This window comes from Pocillopora damicornis, chromosome 14, assembly GCF_964200805.1.
Source record: "Pocillopora damicornis chromosome 14, jaPocDami1.2, whole genome shotgun sequence".
NCBI lineage: Eukaryota > Metazoa > Cnidaria > Anthozoa > Scleractinia > Pocilloporidae > Pocillopora > Pocillopora damicornis.
Window position 1 is genome coordinate 18,070,116 of NC_142683.1, and position 19,673 is coordinate 18,089,788.

A 19,673-nucleotide genomic window follows, 5' to 3' on the forward strand; every position below is an offset into this window, starting at 1 on the left:
TAAAACCGCACCAAACCGCTTCATTGTTGAAAGCTATACCAACATCACAACTTTCAGTTCTCAGATTAATATTAGGCAATATTTATGGTTGTTAGAATCGAATTTGTAAACTCATGAGTTTTTCAGAGCTATTTCAATCTTTTGAATGCAATTCAATTCAAATGAAAGATGGAACACATGTACATTAGGAAAACAGTAGTTAATAATATCCACTTTAATTTTTGTTGTCGTTTGATTCAGTTTTTACTCTGTTAATTTGCCGCAAGATGCTTGCTTTCGTTGCTAAGGAAACACAAAATATTGAAAGGATACACTAGAAAATTTATGCTTTTCTAATATTGCCCAAATTTTTCGAAAAAGGCTTTTGCATGTTTAAGATACACTCACGAAATTTGTACGAAACGCTTAATTTGAGCGCTAAAGGTGCACGGTACGTTGTTCGTTCCACTCCAGTAAATTTCCAAAGGAATCCATTGAAATTTTACCGCTACATGTAGCCACATTTTTATATTTAGTGTTTCAAATTCTGTTAGTCCAACCAAAAATATATGAGAGAAACGAATTGCTATGCGACAAACATAAACCATTTGCAATATTTTTTTGGTAACGCATGATTTTCGGCAGCTGTGAGATCAGATTAAAACCAAACTTCCCGTGAACACACAATTGAAGAATTTAGTCCATGTTATGTTGCTTGCATTTCCAGCTGAGAAGAAAACAGAAGACCCGAATGTGCTTTTAATGAATGAAAGACCTTTGACAATTTGGTGTCACCCGTTCCCCTTAAAGCAGGTGTTGCTGCATTGTTTACTTCTTCAAATAACGTGGTTGCATTTTTGTTCTATAGTTTCAGTTATCATCAATGCTTCCGGCATGACGGAAAGCTCAGACCACGGTTTAAAAGCTCATGTAATACGTCCATTGTGAAGGAAAAGTATTCATTTTGTTTAATATTTTGCGTCTACATTTTTTAGGTGCGATTCAATTACACATGATTGAATTGTTTACCCTTAGCAACTCCGCGCGTCGCCTGCACTAGATTACATACTAATGATAGCAAAATCCATGATTTGATTAAGCTTAAGCACAGTGCATCAATTAGCAAGAAATGTTTCTGAAACTCTGGAACGGTTTTTGCTCGAGTCAGGAATAAGATGACACGAGCGAACCCAAGTGAAGACTCGCAGATTTGTGGCAAAACTCTTCTCTATGTCAGTTTGATTCACAATTCAAGGGACATCTCAAATACGTGGCTTCATCAGTAAAATTATTATTAAGCTTTGTAGCAATTTCATTTCGTAATTCTAGCACTTTCTGTGGCGTCGTTTGATGGCGTCACTACCAAACGGTAATAATATCGCAGCACTTAAATATAGCGTGGCCATCTTCTGAAGCGAATATTCCTAATGTATTTTTCGTCTCTCCAATCGCGCGCAAAAGAATATTAATTCTCCTAAATGTGTGAGAAGTTTTTAATTTATAGAAAGCATAATTTCTGGTTTCCTTCAGATACCCTTAGGGCTATTTCCAACTGTGTTATTTGGTTGATTGAAAAAGATTCAGTCAGCTCTTGTAGTGGCGGGTCGAGTGCTGACGTGAATTCCTAATGGAACACGAAAAGAAAACCCTTTCAAGAAAAAAAAACCTCACGAGATATAAAAAGCCAGTGAAATAAATCACGCAAACTTAAACGGAAAATATATGTTAGTTTTAAATCTTTTATACAAATGATTTTATCTCTGCGGCTTCCCCCTTAGTCTGAATATCATAAATTTTTATACAAAAGCTATTAAGCCGCGTTTGATTCGTTTTTTGAGTTTACCGTCCCTAGTTGCGCTAAACTAACCATGTCGGTCAAATACTGTTTTATTTACGGAATGAATTTTCGCTCTATTCCTATCGCGATATACGTACTGGAAATAAAATATCTTCTTTCTCTTCCGTTCAAAACAGTGCCTATTATGGTGTGTTAAAATCTTGTGGAAATTGGAGCAAGGATCAAATTTTGTTTTATTTTAGCACGCTCTTAAAAATTAAAATCACATTTTCTGCTGAAAAGATTAGTAGTTGACAGCTTTCAACAAATCCCCAACTTCACGTCTCTTAAATTATTAATCCAGTTTGTCAAGACTGGAATACAAAGTTGGATCCTTCGGCAAACAGCTTCAAAAAGCGAAAACTGAGAACAAACATTGATTCTAACAGCGAAAAAGCATTGCCTGGAAACAGAAGTTAAATTTTGTTTCCAATTTACCGCCGTCATGGAAACTTCGATGACGATAGCTATCTACTTCTAGGTTTTCAAAACAACTTTAAGTTATACCTTGATCCAACCAAAATCACTTTACGAGTGTAAAATAATTCAAATAATATTTTATAACTCCGTTTTGTTTTACAAGGGAAGAAAATGGCGTCTCTGTCATGTGGAAAAAATATTTAACCGCGTAAAGAAGTTGACTAATGTTCAATGGATGTATAGCTCGTTAGCATAATTTGGGTAGATCTCATGAAAAATGCAAAACTTCTTCGGGTGCGTGCAGAATAATTGACAATACTCAACCTATATTGGCTCATTGGCGCTCAGTATTTATAAAATCACACCAGAGGCACAAACTTCTGAGAAATTTCAGCGGCGTGGCTCGAGTTTAGCTCCCACAGTCTACTGTCGCCGATGAGCGCAATAAAATTACTCGTAACACCTTATGCATAAGAACTAAAATCTTAAACGATATTGTAAAACAGCCTTTGCGGTGCGTGTTATTGTCTTTAGCTGTCAAAAGCCAGAGGTGGTACTTTCAACTTTGAATGATTTGTTTTGTTTTTCGGCTCAAACGGCGCGCAAGCTATTATCATTTCAAAAATCTTTCAAGAAATCAAGGACGGCTCAAAAAACATAACCGTCTGCTTTTGCTTTACAAGCACAGGAAGAGCACTCAGGGCATTTATTATACGTATTTTCATTATTGGGAATGAAAATAGAATATTAGCTCTCGACAAAACATTGGCCGGTATAAATTAGTGGTTTTCAAGAGGAGTATATCGGCTAAACTGAAACTTTGCATTTGGCGGTAAGGAGATTCAGACGCTTGTTACTATAGAAACTAGTCTTATGGCTTGACGTTACCTGGGTTACCAGCCCTCCTGTTCGAGGTCCCTTCTGTGGCTCTACATCATTTCATTTCCTTTTACTACCAATGTGAGAGTCTTACTGAGATCGACTCCTGCCCAAGGGTACTTCTACCAAAGCTGCCTTGTCTCTGCGTCAAAGGTTGGGTTTTAATCGCTTTGTTGTTTTATGATTTTCAGAGTAGGCGTTCGAAATTTTCTCTCGCGTTCGCGATGTCGTCATTCTTCGAACGAACGAATTGTTGGTTATTGCTCATGTGTTGAGCCATTTGTTAACAAATTGTACTTTCCCTGATTTGTTTCAGCGTCTTTCTGCAGCACCATTGTGGTCAAGAATTAGAAGAAATCTATGACGATGAACTGAAGAGCTTAACTAGCAAATTTAAGGTGAGTATTTCCATATTATTGTCATATGATCTTTTTAGTTTCGCACTATCTCAAAAGCCACGTTGCGTAGAGCGCCTGGGTAGTTCTTTCTCACAAACCCCGGCCTTATGAATTCCGATTCACATCCTTTGCCTGCTCGTTACCTTTTTCACTAGAAGCATCTTTCATGTTGTCGATCAATTCAGTGAGAGACTTTCGCGAAAGTACCGGTACGATAGCCTTGAATGAAGAAGTTTTTGTTTAGGCCCTTCATGTTTCGATGTCATAGTATGAAGCAGTGAAAAGTTATCAGTGCAGTGAATCAGGACTTTGCGAAAGTCAAACACCATACTCTGATATATTCCGATTAACTACAAAGTCATGTCAACATTCGAATTTTATTTGTAATAAATATCCTTTACGACACGTGTTTTTTCCGAGCACATTGCTCGATCGTTGAAAGCAAATTACAATATGAAATATTTCTCTGACTCGAATAATAACTCTTTCGGTTTCGTTGCTGAAATACCCTCACATGTTTCGAGCCTTTAAACAGCAGAGATTCTGATTATAGGCTGCTCGTCTCGTGGTGTCTTTTCCAGAATTAGCCACGATGTCCTTTGGGACTTAAGTTTTATTCTTCTCGGAAATAGTAAATTGTGTGCATTCTATTAGAGGTGAGTGTAATATATGAAATCATAAAAGGAGTCACTCGACCGGATTTATTCGCAAGTTAAGTTAGACCACAATTCTGCTATTGATGTTGGCGAGTAAGTCTAGTTATCTGCAGTGGTTTCAGAAGGCCTACGCAAGTGCTTTTCAAGCATCGTTTCTTTGTTAGGCCTTTGTGTTTCGCATCGTAAAATTTCAATATATTATTAAATCGGCCGCATGGCACTGCGCTGTTTTGTTGATGGGTAGTTACAGGTACTCTTTCTCGATGTTTCATCGACTTACGAGACTTTGATTTGAGGTTTATATGGTCTCTTCTGTTGCGGAACGATTTCATACTAGGCGACTGTTGTCAATGTAATGTGTAATTTCTGGAGTTTTGCCCTGAGCGTTACCTTCTCCTTAGAAAATGAAAGTACGGATAAATAAATTATGAACCATGTTTTTCCTGTGTGAAGGAAGTTGACTAGCTTCCAAAGTGTTACTGTCTGAAATGTTGTGAAAAATTCCTTGAAAGAAATCCATGATGGCATTCTGTTCCACATCTGTGGCGGAAAAGCTGCCTAAACACCACAGTGAATGATGTTTTTGTAATTCAATCTCGCATGGTGTGTTTTTTAATTTCTCGATACATGTAGCTTGTGGATCTGGCCATTGTTTTGAATAGATTTTAAAAAGCACTAGAACAATATCGACCAATTAATTTCCCTCAAAAGCATGCAGTGGCACAACAGTTTTGTGTAATTGTCAAACGATGAACGTTGCCGTTTTTCAGTGAGCAGTACGTTCGTGCACAAGGAGGTTTGCACTCGGCTATTAAACCCAGCCGTGAGGAAATCCTTTTTGCCCCCCTTGCCAGCCATCTATTTTTTCAATTCATAATAATTTTCCTGCAACTTAAAAAAACAGAGATTAAGTGTCTTGGTAACGGAGGACGCACAAAGTTTGTTTTTGGAAAAAAACATCTTTACCACAAGAGACAACTTTTTGCTAAATTTTATGCGTGTTGGAATTTTATTTTATTTTTTAATCACTTAAATTATGGTAATTTTTTTGCGTCAACATGTTACTTTCTTTCCATATGGTCAGAGATAAAAATTAATGGACACCATAATGCCGAAACGCGTTTTGCATTTACAAATAAAGTTCAGTATTTTCGTGCGACCTTAAAAATAAAATCTGTTGAAACATTGTGCAAACTTGGCTTTCGAAGTTGTTGACAGAGCAAACACAGGTTTTTGAAGTAAAGAATCTGCTGTGGCACATAAATGAAACATACTGCCTTGAAACATGAAATAAATCAAGCCAATTTATCATTGTGAAATGATCTGGCCAATCCAATCAGAGCTGCAAAATTAGCCTGAAGTGTACCTGGTTCTAATTTTTTTTTGTTGATAAATGGTAGTTGTGAGATTTAATTATGTTTTGACCACATTGCTTCGTTTTCATTTGTTTACATTCACGAATGAAAAATAGCTTAGTAATTACTTTGCCTGCCGAAATGTTTGAATATGACAGAGTGACTTTCTGTATGAAGTAAAAATCTCTGAGATCATTTTCATTCTAAGAGCACACTTTACATGAACACCATTTGAAACAAAAATAATGCGAATAGTGGTCCTGATTTTTTTCAATTATTTTTCATTTCCAACATGCTGAACTCCAGCTAAAGTAGAAAATGCTTTCAATTAATAGTCAACAGCCTGTGTTTCATGCTAATTTGTACCATTTTATCACATGAAAACCTCAGGTGACATTGTAGTGTAGTTTTCACCACAATGTTGCCATAGTGATAAACCACTGTCCATAAACAGAAACATGGGTGCGAGGTAACAGTATTTTTTAATCTTGCACACTAGTTGTGTGATGGGAAAAAGCAGGACTCTTTTAAGCATAGATTTCGATCTACCTCTCAGATGATGATAGCTTTTATCAGTGAATCACATGGGCCATGAATCAGATGAAAAAATCAAGGATATCTCCACTGTCATCATTTTATCTCCTGCTGATGTGGAATACACTGTGGGTTTCTCCAGATTAAATTTTCCAGACTTGTTTTTTACTATGGAAATTATCACATGCTTTGTGTGAGAACAGAATTGACAGAAATCATGGTAAATCAAGTTTTACTTAATAAATCAGTTGGAAATGGCTGAACGTCAGAACAAACTTAGGTAAACACCTTGTGTTACCTACTCAAGACTCATGGGAATGATTTCATGGGATAAAATCAATTTCAGTCTGCTTGCACTAAAAGTTCTAAGGACAGAGCTTATTCTAGTCTCAGAAACATGAGCCAACTAGGGGTCAGAATTCTCTCTTTGCAAAGACTTCTAATCCTTTGCAAGTTTCTAATGATAAATTGGCATTGTCAGTGGAGTGACGCATTGCTTGCCCCTTTAAATCCTAAGAGCGACTAGCATCTGATTTCTCCTTACAGTAATGCAGCTGAATCATTTTTTAAGATCATTAGAATAAAGGAAATGATTGGCACACTAATGAGCTCTGATTGTGAAACGAATTCTCCTTGTCAGTACCCTAGGAAATGTATAGAGAACAGTATGGAGAATATGCACACTGACGTTAAGTTAGGGTTTAACTACCTCGCTAGATAGTCTCCATATTCCTCAACCTATTCCTGACATGTCTTAACTTTCATTTAGACTCAGTCCATTCTGGTTTGCACAAACATATTTAAGAAAGGGGTTCTGTTTTTTTTTCTAGATTTCCTTTCTTCTTACACACCTGAAGCATCAAAATCTCTCTTAAACTCCCCCCCCCCCTTACAATGAATCCTCTCTGACTCCTTGCCTTTCTGCACTGAACACAACTTTATCCTACTAACTTTTATCCCTAACCCTCCCCACTCTCTTTGACACCTCAGCCAGTACCTCTGCAGACTGATATGCAATATTCTGTTTCTGTTAATCAATTTATAAGGTACATGAAAAAATTACTCAGTTCTGATTGTTTAAGATAAATGCAGTTTTCAGGCAATTCAATGCAGAAGGTGGTTAGTTCATTGCAAAGAAATAAACCAGACTGAACAATTCCGTGAACTGTTTAGCCAGACTTTGAACCTTTTTGCTACTTTAATGTGTGAAAATATTATTGTATATTATTGTTTTGACTGTACACGGTTGTTTTGACCAAACGCACAATGTTACTTGCAGGTTTGAATAAATTATCACACTAAATGCGCGCGCTTTGCTTCTGCATAATTATGATAATTAAGCCATCTATCTATTTTTCTCATCCAATTTAGAGTAAACAAGCACTTGTAAATTTTTTCAAAGACCACAAATTGCACACGCCTTACGGGCTCATGCAATTTCGTCAGTCTTTGAAAAAATGTACTTGTGCTTAGTTATTCCAAATTGCATTCAAAATTATGTTATTACTTATACTAATAACATCTAAAGCAGAAACTGAATAAAAACAAGGACAGTCATGCATTGTATGTATTGAGGGAGTGTAGCCATATTGCTGCTCACTAAGAATGGCAAATAACTTGATTTAAAAATGGATGTGACAATTTGAGTTGCTCCAGTATAAAGAATCTGAATTTGCGATAAGAAGTGTTATGTCGGAACCCCACAAAAATGTTATAAGATTGAAAAATTGGTTAGACCTTGGGCAATCAAAGGTCAGTTTGTGCAATAAAGTTGCCACTAATGTTTTAAAATGGAACAACATAAACATTAGCCTCAGGAATCCTCATGCTCTTCTATATTAATGAGAAGTCTTTTATTTGTAAAGCTAAATTACATATTCTTGTTAATGAAAAATCCATTGTAGAAATGTTTTTGAAATCTGTTATTGAAAGTGTTAGAATTAGTACTGTAGTCATAGTGTTTTCAAAGAAGACTCTACAAAACTGTCAATCATCATGAGTTCATTTCTTAATTACCAAACATGGCAATGGTCATGTGAATTTACTTTAAAAATAACCTTGCCAAGGTGGGCAAAAAAAGTGGGAGTGATATTTGAATTTATGTATCACAGCAAAATAAATATCACAAAATTGAGCAAGGAAAAATTGCTTCTGACAGGGAATCTATGTTGTGATCAGATGCAGGTTTTGCCCTGACAGAACCTTCTGATGGTTCTAAAATGATTGCCTGTTTCTATTTCAAGGCATTTGATATCTTGTGATAGAAGGCTTTCATCACGTGTTAAGCACTTGTGACACTCAGAGCTATGCTGAACTGTATCTAAGGGCTGCATGACAGTCCTTTACAGAATTTCACTCCTAACATTGCACAGTGATGCATAAGGATTCTTGTAAAATAATTTCACATAGAAATCCTCATTTAAGTCACACTTTGTAACGTGAAAGTGCATTTTTTTTTTAACAAGCATTTACACAGTAACAAAGGTTTGTTTTCTGAGCTCATGGAGTGAGAGACTCCAAACACTTGGCTGACAATAACTCTTCACATGACTCTGATGATGACTTCTACTAATGTTATCAAAATGTCAGACGCTGCTAATGACAATAGTTCTTCTCAGGGCTATTCTCACCTGGAAGATCATAATATTCTGTGATCACATGGATCAAATGTTGCTTCTTGGTCTTCTTGGTTTGAACCATTTACGGAGTTGGGGATTATAAAAACATCAGAGATGCTATGAAAAAATGTTTATTTTTTTGGAACTTTTGGCTTCCATTGTGTAAGACATAAGAAGAAATTATTTGTTAAAACAAACCAAAAGATCTAACCATTTGATCTACTTGGGCTGCTTCCACAAATTAATTTGCTTGGATTAAATTCTCAACAGAAGTTGCCAAAAGGATTTAGAGATTAACTGGAGTGGTCTGTTTTGTCTAAATCTGGTATGCATCAGTCGTATCTCTGTTTAGTCAAATTAAAAGAAAAATTTGTCAAGATTCTTCTAGAAGAATTCCAATGAGTTCAAAACAAGAACATGGAAATTTTTGTGAAATATTCTTTTATGAAATAGATGGTATGATAATGAAAATAGTTGTTTAATGATAAACAAAATGCTTGAATGCACAGTCAACGCCCAGATAAAGAAGCTTATTACATAGAGAGAGAGAGAGAGAGATAGCGTTTCAGAGTAGAGGCATCAGTAAGCAAACAAACATTTTAAGCAGCAGAGTCATCTGCTTATGGCACTAGAGGTGAATTGGAAGACTTGACAAATTGTTGAGAAATGTTTGTTTAGCTAACTATCAAATTTTCTTTGGAATCTAGCCATGCTGAATTATTTGACCTTCACTAACAGCAGTTCTAGAACATGCTATGCCATTTGAAAATTAATTGACGCAGAAAGGACTAATATTGCAGACATGCAAGTGCATTTTCCTCATAACATTGAATTTTGTATTACTAAATGTGTTGCATTTTTTGATGTGAATTTAATTTAATTTGTTAAGCTGCGTCTGTTTGGAAATTGCATGATATTTTGGATGTGAAATTCTATCTTATCTTATTAGCAAGACCAAATCAGCTAAGAATTGGCTTTTGAAGCCCATATCAATTTCAATACTGTCTTACGAGCTAAATTGTGTTTGCAGATGTCTGTCAGTTGTCTGTTCTTTTTACACAAGAAGTCAAGTTGTTATCAGTCATGGCCAATTTTTAGTATATTTCCTTTATTAAACTTCTTACCTTTGCTTTAATTCAGACTTTATATACAAGCAAACACATTTCCTGGACACTATGATTGTCAAGGGAGGCTGTTTTTTAGATTACAGCACTTAACTGAATTATTCAAATGTATGCAACAATAGGCTATGATATATCATGCAATGAGCAAAAGACCTACAATGTGTCACCTATGAGATAAAACTGAGAAAAAGAACAGTTTCATTTTGATGATAACAGTACTCTTTTGTTGATCCCTTTCAATCCCAGAAGATGAATTTTAAAACCAGTTTGTGTACAAGGAACATGATACACAGACCACCTATAATCCATCATAGGTTGGCAGAATCTCCATCTTTTCCTGGAGATTTATTCATTACACTGTGCAATGAATACAACAAGACCACACACACAGTTTTCTGAAAAAGCTATTTTTTGACCTTCTGGTTCACCCTTTTTTTACCAGCTAGGATTGGTCAAAATAAGGTTTTAATAACTCCTCAAAGTGTGGTCTCCTACTGAGTTATTTTTCACATTCATCAGAACATAAATTTAATATCTAGATACACAATTGTTGTTGTTTTTTTTCTGTTTTATAATTTTTTTGTGCGAAAAATGTTGCTAGACAAGGTTCTTCAAATGTTTTTTTTTCAATTAATTCTTCCTTTAATTTCTCTGGCCTATTTTCTCGGAAAAATATTTTATGATCTAGTTGTAGGTATCATGAACAGTTTTTGATTAGCTTTTTGACAATTAAAATGCAAATTCTAGCCTGTTCATTTTCAGAATTTGCCAGATGTTTCTTTCCTCAAATTTGCAATTCAAACCTCATCTTTATTTGCATCATAGTAAATTGCTTTTAGTTTTGCTATCAGAGAGAACTTTGGGGCTAAATTCCCTTCAAAATGCCCTCAAGATCAATCAGGGAAATAAAATATTGTTTGTTTTTAAACTGAACAGTTTTGCATCAGCTGTAGCTGATAACTTTTTTTGCCCTCTATTCATAAAGTAGGAAGTTATTTTGTGGTTGCCAAGTGACAGTAAGGTTTGTTTGCATTGCACTTACTAAATCCTGTCTGTTTCTCCAACTCCCTTTGTCTCAAATTACTCTAACTGGATGAATTTACATGTTTTGAACAAGTAGATGAATAAATATCAGATAATTTCTATCATAAAATGAGAGCTGCTGCTGTTTTTTGACGCAAACTACCCTCATCTTGTTTAGTGGTTAGTTGTTTGAATTTATAAAGATAATTGAAAAACGTAGTAGATTCTGCTTTATCTACAAAACACTTTCTCGCAAACAGAAGAGGTCTTGTTATTTGTTCACAATGATGTTTTGCTTAATTTGTCTTTAACAGGTTTGTTTTAAGAATCAGTTGGCTGCCTTATTGTGAATTTTCAGAAGTGAAGCATATTCTAGGCCAATCCTATGCAGTAATATTGATACATCAATGTCACGAAACATTGAAATTATAACAATTTTCTAATAAGAGGTAGAGAGTGCAAATTAGTTATTAATAAATTGTGCCTACAGTATAATTTAGGAAGAGAATCAGACAGTACCTAACCGTAAACAGTGTTCTATTTTTTTAGACGGTAACTTATAATTTACTGCTTCTAGTATCTAAAATTTCATGGAATTTTTGGAAATTCATCAGGTACAAGGTCACTTGTGCTACTGGTTAGAAAATATCTCACTGGTGGAAGGAAAAACTGCAAAAAAAATACAGAACAATTCAGAAGCATTTCTGTGAGAAGAAATTCGATGGTGGTTACTCGTAGAGTTTGAAGGGTTAATTCTCGTAATGCCTGGCTCATAGAAAAAGTTAACAATAATTTTGGTTTAACTTGCTTCTAATTATTCTATCTTTTTCCTTGGGATGGTTGCTGTTTACAGATTTAAAATGCCACCAATACGTAAATCAGAACTGGATAAGCACGAGAGTCAATCGCGTCCATATCTGAGTAAATCTGCGGGAGGATCAAGCTTCAGAACATCATTCGATGAGAGTACCAGAATCAACTTGAGTAGCAGTTGTTTTAGTGCAATCAGAACAGAAAAGGGAGACCCTGATGATGACTTAACAAGCCTTAACTGGCTGCAAAACAATGACATTTTGAAAGGCTTTGAAGTCTCAGCGACCGTGCCGCCTATGTCCCCACCCAGGGACAGTAATGGTGACATTCTTGAAACCCCTCCCAGAGGGGGTCAGGCAAAAGGACCTCTCTCTCCAGACACTTTGGCCAATAAACGGAAGAGTCCGTCAAAGCCTCCATATTCATTTTCTTCACTTATTTTCATGGCCATCGAGGAAGCACCTTCAAAAAAGTTGCCTGTAAAGGATATTTATAACTGGATTATGGATCATTTTCCATACTTTCGGGATGCCAGACTTGGTTGGAAAAACTCAGTGCGGCACAACCTTTCACTAAACAAGTGTTTTAAGAAGGTTGATAAGGATAAAGGACAAGTGAGTTTAAAACAGATATTTCAATGATTTCAATCTGTGACATTACTAGTTGACAACCGGTGTGGGCAGAACCAATTAAGGGCAGAATTTTAGCAGGGGAGGGGGGGGAGGAGTCATAGAAGATGGAATCTTACTAATATTTGATTGGAATCATTACAAAATTTCATTTAATCCTGAACAAGATCAGGTCACCATTGGGTGTGACATTCTTCTCCTTACAATGTGATACCATTTTTAACCCTTTAACTCCCATAAGTGACCAAGACAGAATTTCTCCTTACAATATCAATACAATATTAAGCAGGGAGGTAATGAGAATAGAGAAGAATATCAATTTGGGGATAATTAGTTGATCCAATACTAAATTCTCAGGACTAACATTATAAGGATTGTATGGTTGACAGTGAGGAGAATGACAAATTTGATCTGGGAGTTAAAGGATTAATTTGATCCAAATTTTCTATCTGATGTAACAGTTATCAAATTCTTACAAGTTGCTCTAACCCCTTGAGGGATTATCAATTGATCCAATGCCAAAATTCTCCACAGTAACATCATAAGAACTGTAAGGTAGACAGTGAGGAGAATTACTAATGAGATCTTGGGAGTGGAAGGGTTAAAGAATATCAGTAATGATCCCCACTGTGAAGTCATGTCATAAAGTCATCTCAGACTGTCGAAACAGTCTGGGCTGTAGTTTCATCCCACTTAAATTCATGCTTTATATTTTAACATATTTCAATATGAACCTGTTAGAGTTTTTTAATATTATCGTAAAAATCAGTTTTCGTTTTATTTTCCAGGATTCATATGTAATTTTCAAGTATTGTAAAGTTTTTTTTAAATAATTGCATAATTCAGCCTTTGGCTGCAGTGCAGTTTTAATAAACTATCTATCTATCTAATCTATCTATCTATCTAGGCTTCAGGCTGTTCTGACTGACTAGAGTAGTTTTATCCACAGAATGTTGGCAAAGGTTCACTGTGGACTGTTGATCCTGAGTATCGGCCAAACCTTCTTCAAGCTTTGAGGAAAACACCTGCTTTTCACCCGTATCATCATCTTCTCACCACGCCTCCACCTTCACCGCAGAATGGGTCAGGAAGGTAAAATTGTTGGTTGATTTGTTAGGCATTTAAGGCAAGCTGTTTACATACTGACTGAGTGGGAGTGCTGGATGGGTAATACTTAGTTTGAGGTCATATCTAGAGTCCAATATTTTCCAGTCCAACCCAACTTAACTATAAGCATTCATCATGTGATCACAGCTCTCTCTTTTTTCTTCCCCTCTATTTTTAGCTTGCAACTAGGTTTGGGCATAGTGCTTTTTCAGGCCCAGTTCTCACCATCCCATTTGGCCCTTGTACAGAGAGTTTTTTTCTTATTTTCTCAGCTGGGCTGCTCAGGTCATATGATAATTGACTTGTATTTGAGGATGGTTACTACTGAAGGGAACAAATCACCCTTGAGTAGGAATTTGAACCAGCATGAAAAAACTCAACCCAAATTTGATGTGGGTTCCAGCATTCAAACCAGTAGTATGTTGTGGGTGCAGCACTCTTTATCCACTTCCCAATTCGTGCTCCCATTAATTTTAAACAACCACAAATGTGTGATATTATAAGATGTCAATGATAGGTGTTGTGATATCAGGTCCTTTGTCTCTCTTACATGCAATTAAAACTTTTCCTCAAGTTCCTGTAGTTAAGACTTGAATGTAGCTTTATTTGTCTTGACGTAAATTGCTATTCAAAGAATTGTTTGTTCTAAATCTTTTTTTTTGTTTGTTTGATTTTTTCCTTTACAACAGTTCACTTGGAAAAAATAGTGGTAAGTAAGCAACTTCTACATTTCTTTTTAGTTTAAAACCTAAAAAATAAACAGAAAAAGGCCAGCTGGAATGGTTATCTGCCCAATGCGAATGGTTATCTGCCCAATGCGAATGGTTATCTGGCCAATGCGAATGGTTATCTGGCCAATGCGAATGGTTATCTGCCCAATGCGAATGGTTATCTGCCCAATGCGAATGGTTATCTGGCCAATGCGAATGGTTATCTGCCCAATGCGAATGGTTATCTGCCCAATGCGAATGGTTATCTGCCCAATGCGAATGGTTATCTGCCCAATGCGAATGGTTATCTGCCCAATGCGAATGGTTATCTGCCCAATGCGAATGGTTATCTGCCCAATGCCAACAAACAAAAGGAGAGGTGATGTTACTACATATCTCCGAAGAAGTTGTAAGAGTCACCCTAACATTTACTGTAATCAAAGCCTTAGAAACGATGATTTTACGCTTGCAGGTAAAATTGAAGTTGACCCAGATGCTGAAGCTGAAGCAGTGGCAACAATTTGCATGATAAGCACACCTCCTGAAATACGTGTCGCAGAGAGTAAGTACATCTTCTCCTTATCAGTGTCATAGGAAATGCAGAGAAAACAGTATAGAGAATGTAGATATTGATGTTAGGGTGTAAGGGGTTGAAAATTATGAAATAGTGAAATGATAGTGTATGGGTAAGTCCCAGAGGCTAAGTAACCCGTGTCTGCAGGAGCCTATCTGCAGCTTTTCAGCATAAAATGACTGGGATGAGATGCTCGTTTGTTACAGGGAATCAAACAACATTTGGTCAGGGTTTCTCGGCAGTTCACTGGTACCCATTTGTAAGAATAAAACACAAACAACTTGATCTGGAGTCCTGGGACAGGTTTGAAAAGGGATCAGCATTAATCCAGGATTAAAATTTATCTTAAGCTTTAATTCCTTATGTAGAAAAGCAGGTTTAAGAGCTAAGGCTTTGTTAGGCCTTATCTCATTAAGACTCAAAACTAACAGGAAAAAAATGACAAAAGAAAAATCCCTTTGCAGAGCCAAAAACAAACTTAAAAATGTACACTAATCCCAGGTTAGATTAACCATGTTTTGTAAAAACTGGCCCTGGGGTTAAACTGCATTTCTTCTTCCACAGTATGTTGGGTGTTCAGAAAAAGATTAGGGTGAGGTTTAGTGCTCCTTCCAAAATACTGAAAAGTATGCCCTGAGTTACCTCCTGAAACCATTGTCAGTTTTACTTGTGAATATGAGAAGCATAACAACATGTAATGTGAGGATTCCATTTGCAAATTATTTGGCATCCTTAGGAGTCTGGGGGAGGGCAGGCATCTTGATTAAGATGATAAATCCATTATTATGTTTAGGGGAAGGAAAAAGACTTTTGTGGGGATGATGGCTCAATTCTTTTTCTTGGAATCACAGGATCATTTGAGTTATTAGTTATCAATCAGTTACTTTCTTTCGTAATCATGTGTGGCACAGGATATCCATAAATTCACTAAAATGTCTCTTTGATTCCATTTTGCCAATTTTTTTTTTCTTTTTTTGTTGACCATGTAGTCATTAGTTAGTTAGGAAAGGAACAAGGAAAAAACAAAAAATGCCACACCTGATGACTATGTGTTAATCCTTTACACCCTAACATCAGCATGCCTATTCTCCATACTGTTCTCTAAACATTTCCTAAGGTGCTGACAAGGAGAATTTGTTTATCAATCAAGAGAATATTAAGTTGGTGTCATTTCCTTTGTTCTTATGACCGTACTGTGTGATGCAGAGGTTATACTTTTGGGAGAAAATAGATGCTAGTGACTCTCAGGTGTAAAAGGGCTAAGGTATTTACAAAGTGTGTTTCCTTATTTCCCAGTGGTACGATGCCAATCATGTCCCCCTTCAGAGACGGACAGAGAGGAGTTGCTTGTTAAACAAGCCAAAGAATTCCTCTTCAGACACAGAGGTTCATTTTCTGGGTCGGTTTCTATGGCAAAGGATAGGACCTCATCCTTGCTCATAGATACCCACAGAAGGTGAGGATGTCAGGTTTTTAAAAATCCATATGTACAGAATTTCTGCAAGTGAACAGTATTCCATGTATAAGCCACTGATATTGTGTATTTCGTTGTGAAACACGGAGAATTTGTAGTTTCATCATAAGTCACATACAGCTCAGTATCTTGTGCACTCTTCTGACTGTTCAGCTGCATACTTTTGTTACTTATGAAAATGTATCATTCTTTTAACAAAACTTTTAAGAAGTTAATGTATTTTTTTCTTTTAAAGAAATAGTGTCAAAGCTGGTCTGTCTGCATCTCTCAGTAAGATTGATTCTGTGAAGCTGAGGAACGACATTTCACCGGATTCATCCCTGGATGGTGAGTTTGAATTTGATCACCATGATGATTCGGATGATGATGATGACAGCGAAATTGAGGAGACCATGGAGAAGGTTGTCAAGGATGAATTGAATGACAGGCTGAGTGACAGTGGTTACGGCCAAGGACTGGAAGATGAGATAGAAGGCAAGAGGGCAGCTAGCAAGGATAGGCCTGCATCACGGAATAAACGGGGCCGCAGAGACAGCACTATGGAAAAACTGAATGATATTGCTGGTGCAGATGCACTGCTGGAACTGGCCAACTCGGCTTTTGTGCCATCACCTCGTGTCACGTCAGCCACACCCAGTCCTGTTCCAGAAGGTTCCCCTACAGCTGTCAGCTAGTACTTGTACAGTGAGAGAATATTACAATCAATTTACTGGTCAAATTACTGGCATTTTGGTTTTCTGCTTTGATGAACTCTATCAGAGATATAACGGTGTACACTTCAGCTGTACATTCGCCATAGACTGTATGTTGCGGAACAACTCTGGACTGGTGAGATAAAACCGATTTCTCGTCAGTGCCACGAGTCAGTTGATCACAAATCAGAGAGTTGTTATGAATTTTTATTTGCCTGAGTAGCAAATGGGGCAGCATGGTTAATATACCAGAAATAATGCAAATGAAGGGTTTGCTTGATTTGCTAGCGGTGCAGTACTTGGCCAAAACTTAACAACTCATTAATGTGAAAGTTGTTCCTTCCAAAAGGTCTCTAAATCGAATTTTATAATTGCTTGGTAGTTTTCCGTTGAATGGTTACAGGCAAGGGTTTCTTTGAGAGAACTTAAAGGTTAAAAATATCTTTTGCAGCATGTTGAATAGTGCAAAGGTAACTTTAATATTCAAAAAGGTCAATCTAGATTGTAACACATTAGTGGATGGAAGAAGTTTTGTGGACACTGAGTCTTTCAGGATTTGAAGGATGGAAACATTGATTTGGGGCTGAGTAAAAAAATTTTCATCACAATGAAAACTTGGATACAAAATTTGTCAAGGGTTTATCATTTGATTTTTTTATATTTTATCTAAAAATAACATGCTTATGGCAATGATATTTGAAATTAGGGGCTGTTGCAGCTGTAAGTTTACATGGAAAAAATTTGATATGTCCATAAAAAATGTTATGTTGAAGTTAATGGTTATGGGAGTAGTTTTAAACCCTTTAACTCTTAGATCAAATTTGTAATTCTCCTTACTGTCAACCATGCGATTCTTACAATGCTAGTTCAGAGAATTTAGTATTTGATCAACTAATTATCCCCAAATTGATATTTTTCTTTATTCTCATCTCTTATCTGGTTGATATTGTATTGATATTGTAAGGAGAAATTCTGTCTTGGTCACTCATGGGAGTTAGAGGGTTAAGGGAGATTTTGCAACAGTCATACTTTTTATTGTAAGTTTTTGTTACGTATTCTTGATTAGATTGAGGTGAACGACAAAACATATCCCAGCTGGGAGAAAAACTGAAAAAAAAAGAAAAATATGTAGCAAGGGTTAATTTTATAAACAAAGTATATAAAGCGGTTTTGGAAATATCAAAGTCAATACTTTTTTTTTTAGAATTTAAATTACCAATTTTGTAATTTTCGACTATCAGGAAAACGATGGGTCATATCCCTAATAGAGAATTACTTCGGTCATGTAAATATTTCAGGGTGCCCTGTGGACATATTTAATGATGGATAAAATTAAGTGATTCGTTATGGAACAATCTTTTAGATTATTATTATCTCCCACTTTCTGTGCTAATTTAAAGATAGGGAATGTCTGAAATGATATTCAAGCAAAGATGGCAAGGTGAGCTTGTCATGAATTCAAACAATTTTTGAATTATGCTTTTACGAGAAGTACTAAAGACAGTTGTATTCATTGAATGTTATGCCATCTCAGCCGGGTCAAAGTTCAGAGGGGAAGAATCTTAGCATCTTTTGTTGACTAAGGTCATGTGTCCCTTTAAAGGAGGGGTTCGCAGAATGTTACAATTATGGTGCATGTACTTTGGCTTGGACCAATCATTTCTATGTTTCAAGTCTGTCTTCTGCGTGGCTGGAAACACGACTAATGAAACTTTGGTGAATTTCTCTCTTTCCAGATATTTTAGGCCGAAGTTAGATTGCATTTCCTTTGAATGACAATCATAGCAAGAGGTCATTTCTCTGAATACAACTGTTTTAAAATTTCAACGAATACTTTTTTCGTTTTAAGCGCACAGATGTAAAGTTATTTCAAAAAATGTACCCGATGTCAGACAACTTCGGAAAATCTAGTTGCAGATTCGATCCATTCGTCTTGCAGCCCAATTCGCAATCACATCATGATCTTTCGGAGCAACTTCAGAATACCCCGCAACTCATTTACATGTCATTGAATAAGAATAGCGTCTATTGTGTTATGCCTCGATCTTCAAAGCCTCCCGACACATGTAAATGAGTTGCGGGGTATTCTGAAGTTTAGCCGATCTTTCGAAGACTCCTCGGTATCTTTCGCCAATTTTTGGAAATTTCCGATCCGTAAATTTCATTAGTTACAATTTATACCGTCGTAGGACGATTTAGTTCCTGACCGGTGGCCTTTTCGGTGCGTCGTGTCATCCCAAGATGCAGTGCGTTATCCCAAGATGCACTGCGTCATCTCAAGAAGCAGTTAATAATTTTCTCTTTTTGTTAGTAAACCTTCGACCGCTCATATTCGTAGTTCTTAGTTGAAGAATTATTTTTGGAGCTCTATTTTGGTAATTACGTCAAAAAAAAATATCTTTAGAATCATTAGATGTCGTTTTCGCATACGTATCGGTGAGTTTCGAGAACCACATGTAGGAATCAACAATCATTCGTATTTTATATAAGAACAAAGTTTATTACCAGGAAGGAAGAATTTAAACCAAAGAGGTATTCAAATGGACGTAAATTGGTAGAGTGGGTGATCCTTTAGTCAATAGGCATCAAGAGAAAAAAAATCATTACCAAGTTGTAGTTACTGTTGATTAGATTAATGTAAATAAAGTTAAAATTGCAGATCTGTCAGTTGTGTTTGTCTTTTACACCCGAACATCAGTATGCATATTCTCCATACTGTTTCATATACATTTCCTGACGTGCTGACAAGGAGAATTTGTTTAACAATCAAGAGCTTATTCAGGTGGTGATCATTTTCTTTATTCTCCTGACCTTCAAGTGTGATTCAAAGGTGATATTTTGTTAAGATAAA

At 36.3% G+C, this 19,673-nt stretch overlaps 1 protein-coding gene across 2 annotated transcripts; it reads left to right on the forward strand.

The window, feature by feature from the left end:
- Window positions 1-3,103: 3,103 nt before the first annotated feature.
- LOC113673873 (forkhead box protein N3) lies at window positions 3,104-18,177 on the forward strand. 2 transcript variants are annotated; one of them, XM_027190328.2, is made up of 8 exons: window positions 3,104-3,268; window positions 3,432-3,513; window positions 11,677-12,250; window positions 13,203-13,357; window positions 14,062-14,081; window positions 14,555-14,644; window positions 15,953-16,112; window positions 16,366-18,177. In XM_027190328.2, exons 3-8 carry the CDS (start codon window positions 11,684-11,686, stop codon window positions 16,802-16,804), a joined length of 1,431 nt encoding a protein of 476 aa, XP_027046129.1. In that variant the 5' UTR covers window positions 3,104-3,268; window positions 3,432-3,513; window positions 11,677-11,683; the 3' UTR covers window positions 16,805-18,177. The 2 variants fall into 2 exon arrangements, with proteins under 2 accessions (XP_027046129.1, XP_027046130.1); XM_027190329.2 differs by having other exon boundaries at window positions 3,123-3,268; window positions 13,215-13,357.
- The last annotated feature ends 1,496 nt before the right edge of the window (window positions 18,178-19,673 follow it).

Coding starts and splice junctions, on each gene's coding strand:
- LOC113673873 (XM_027190328.2), top strand. CDS start 11,684: ATGCCACCAATACGTAAATCAGAACTGGATAAGCACGAGAGTCAATCG. Junction 14,082..14,554: donor TTCACTTGGAAAAAATAGTG/GTAAGTAAGCAA, acceptor TTACGCTTGCAG/GTAAAATTGAAGTTGACCCA. Junction 16,113..16,365: donor CTCATAGATACCCACAGAAG/GTGAGGATGTCA, acceptor TTTCTTTTAAAG/AAATAGTGTCAAAGCTGGTC.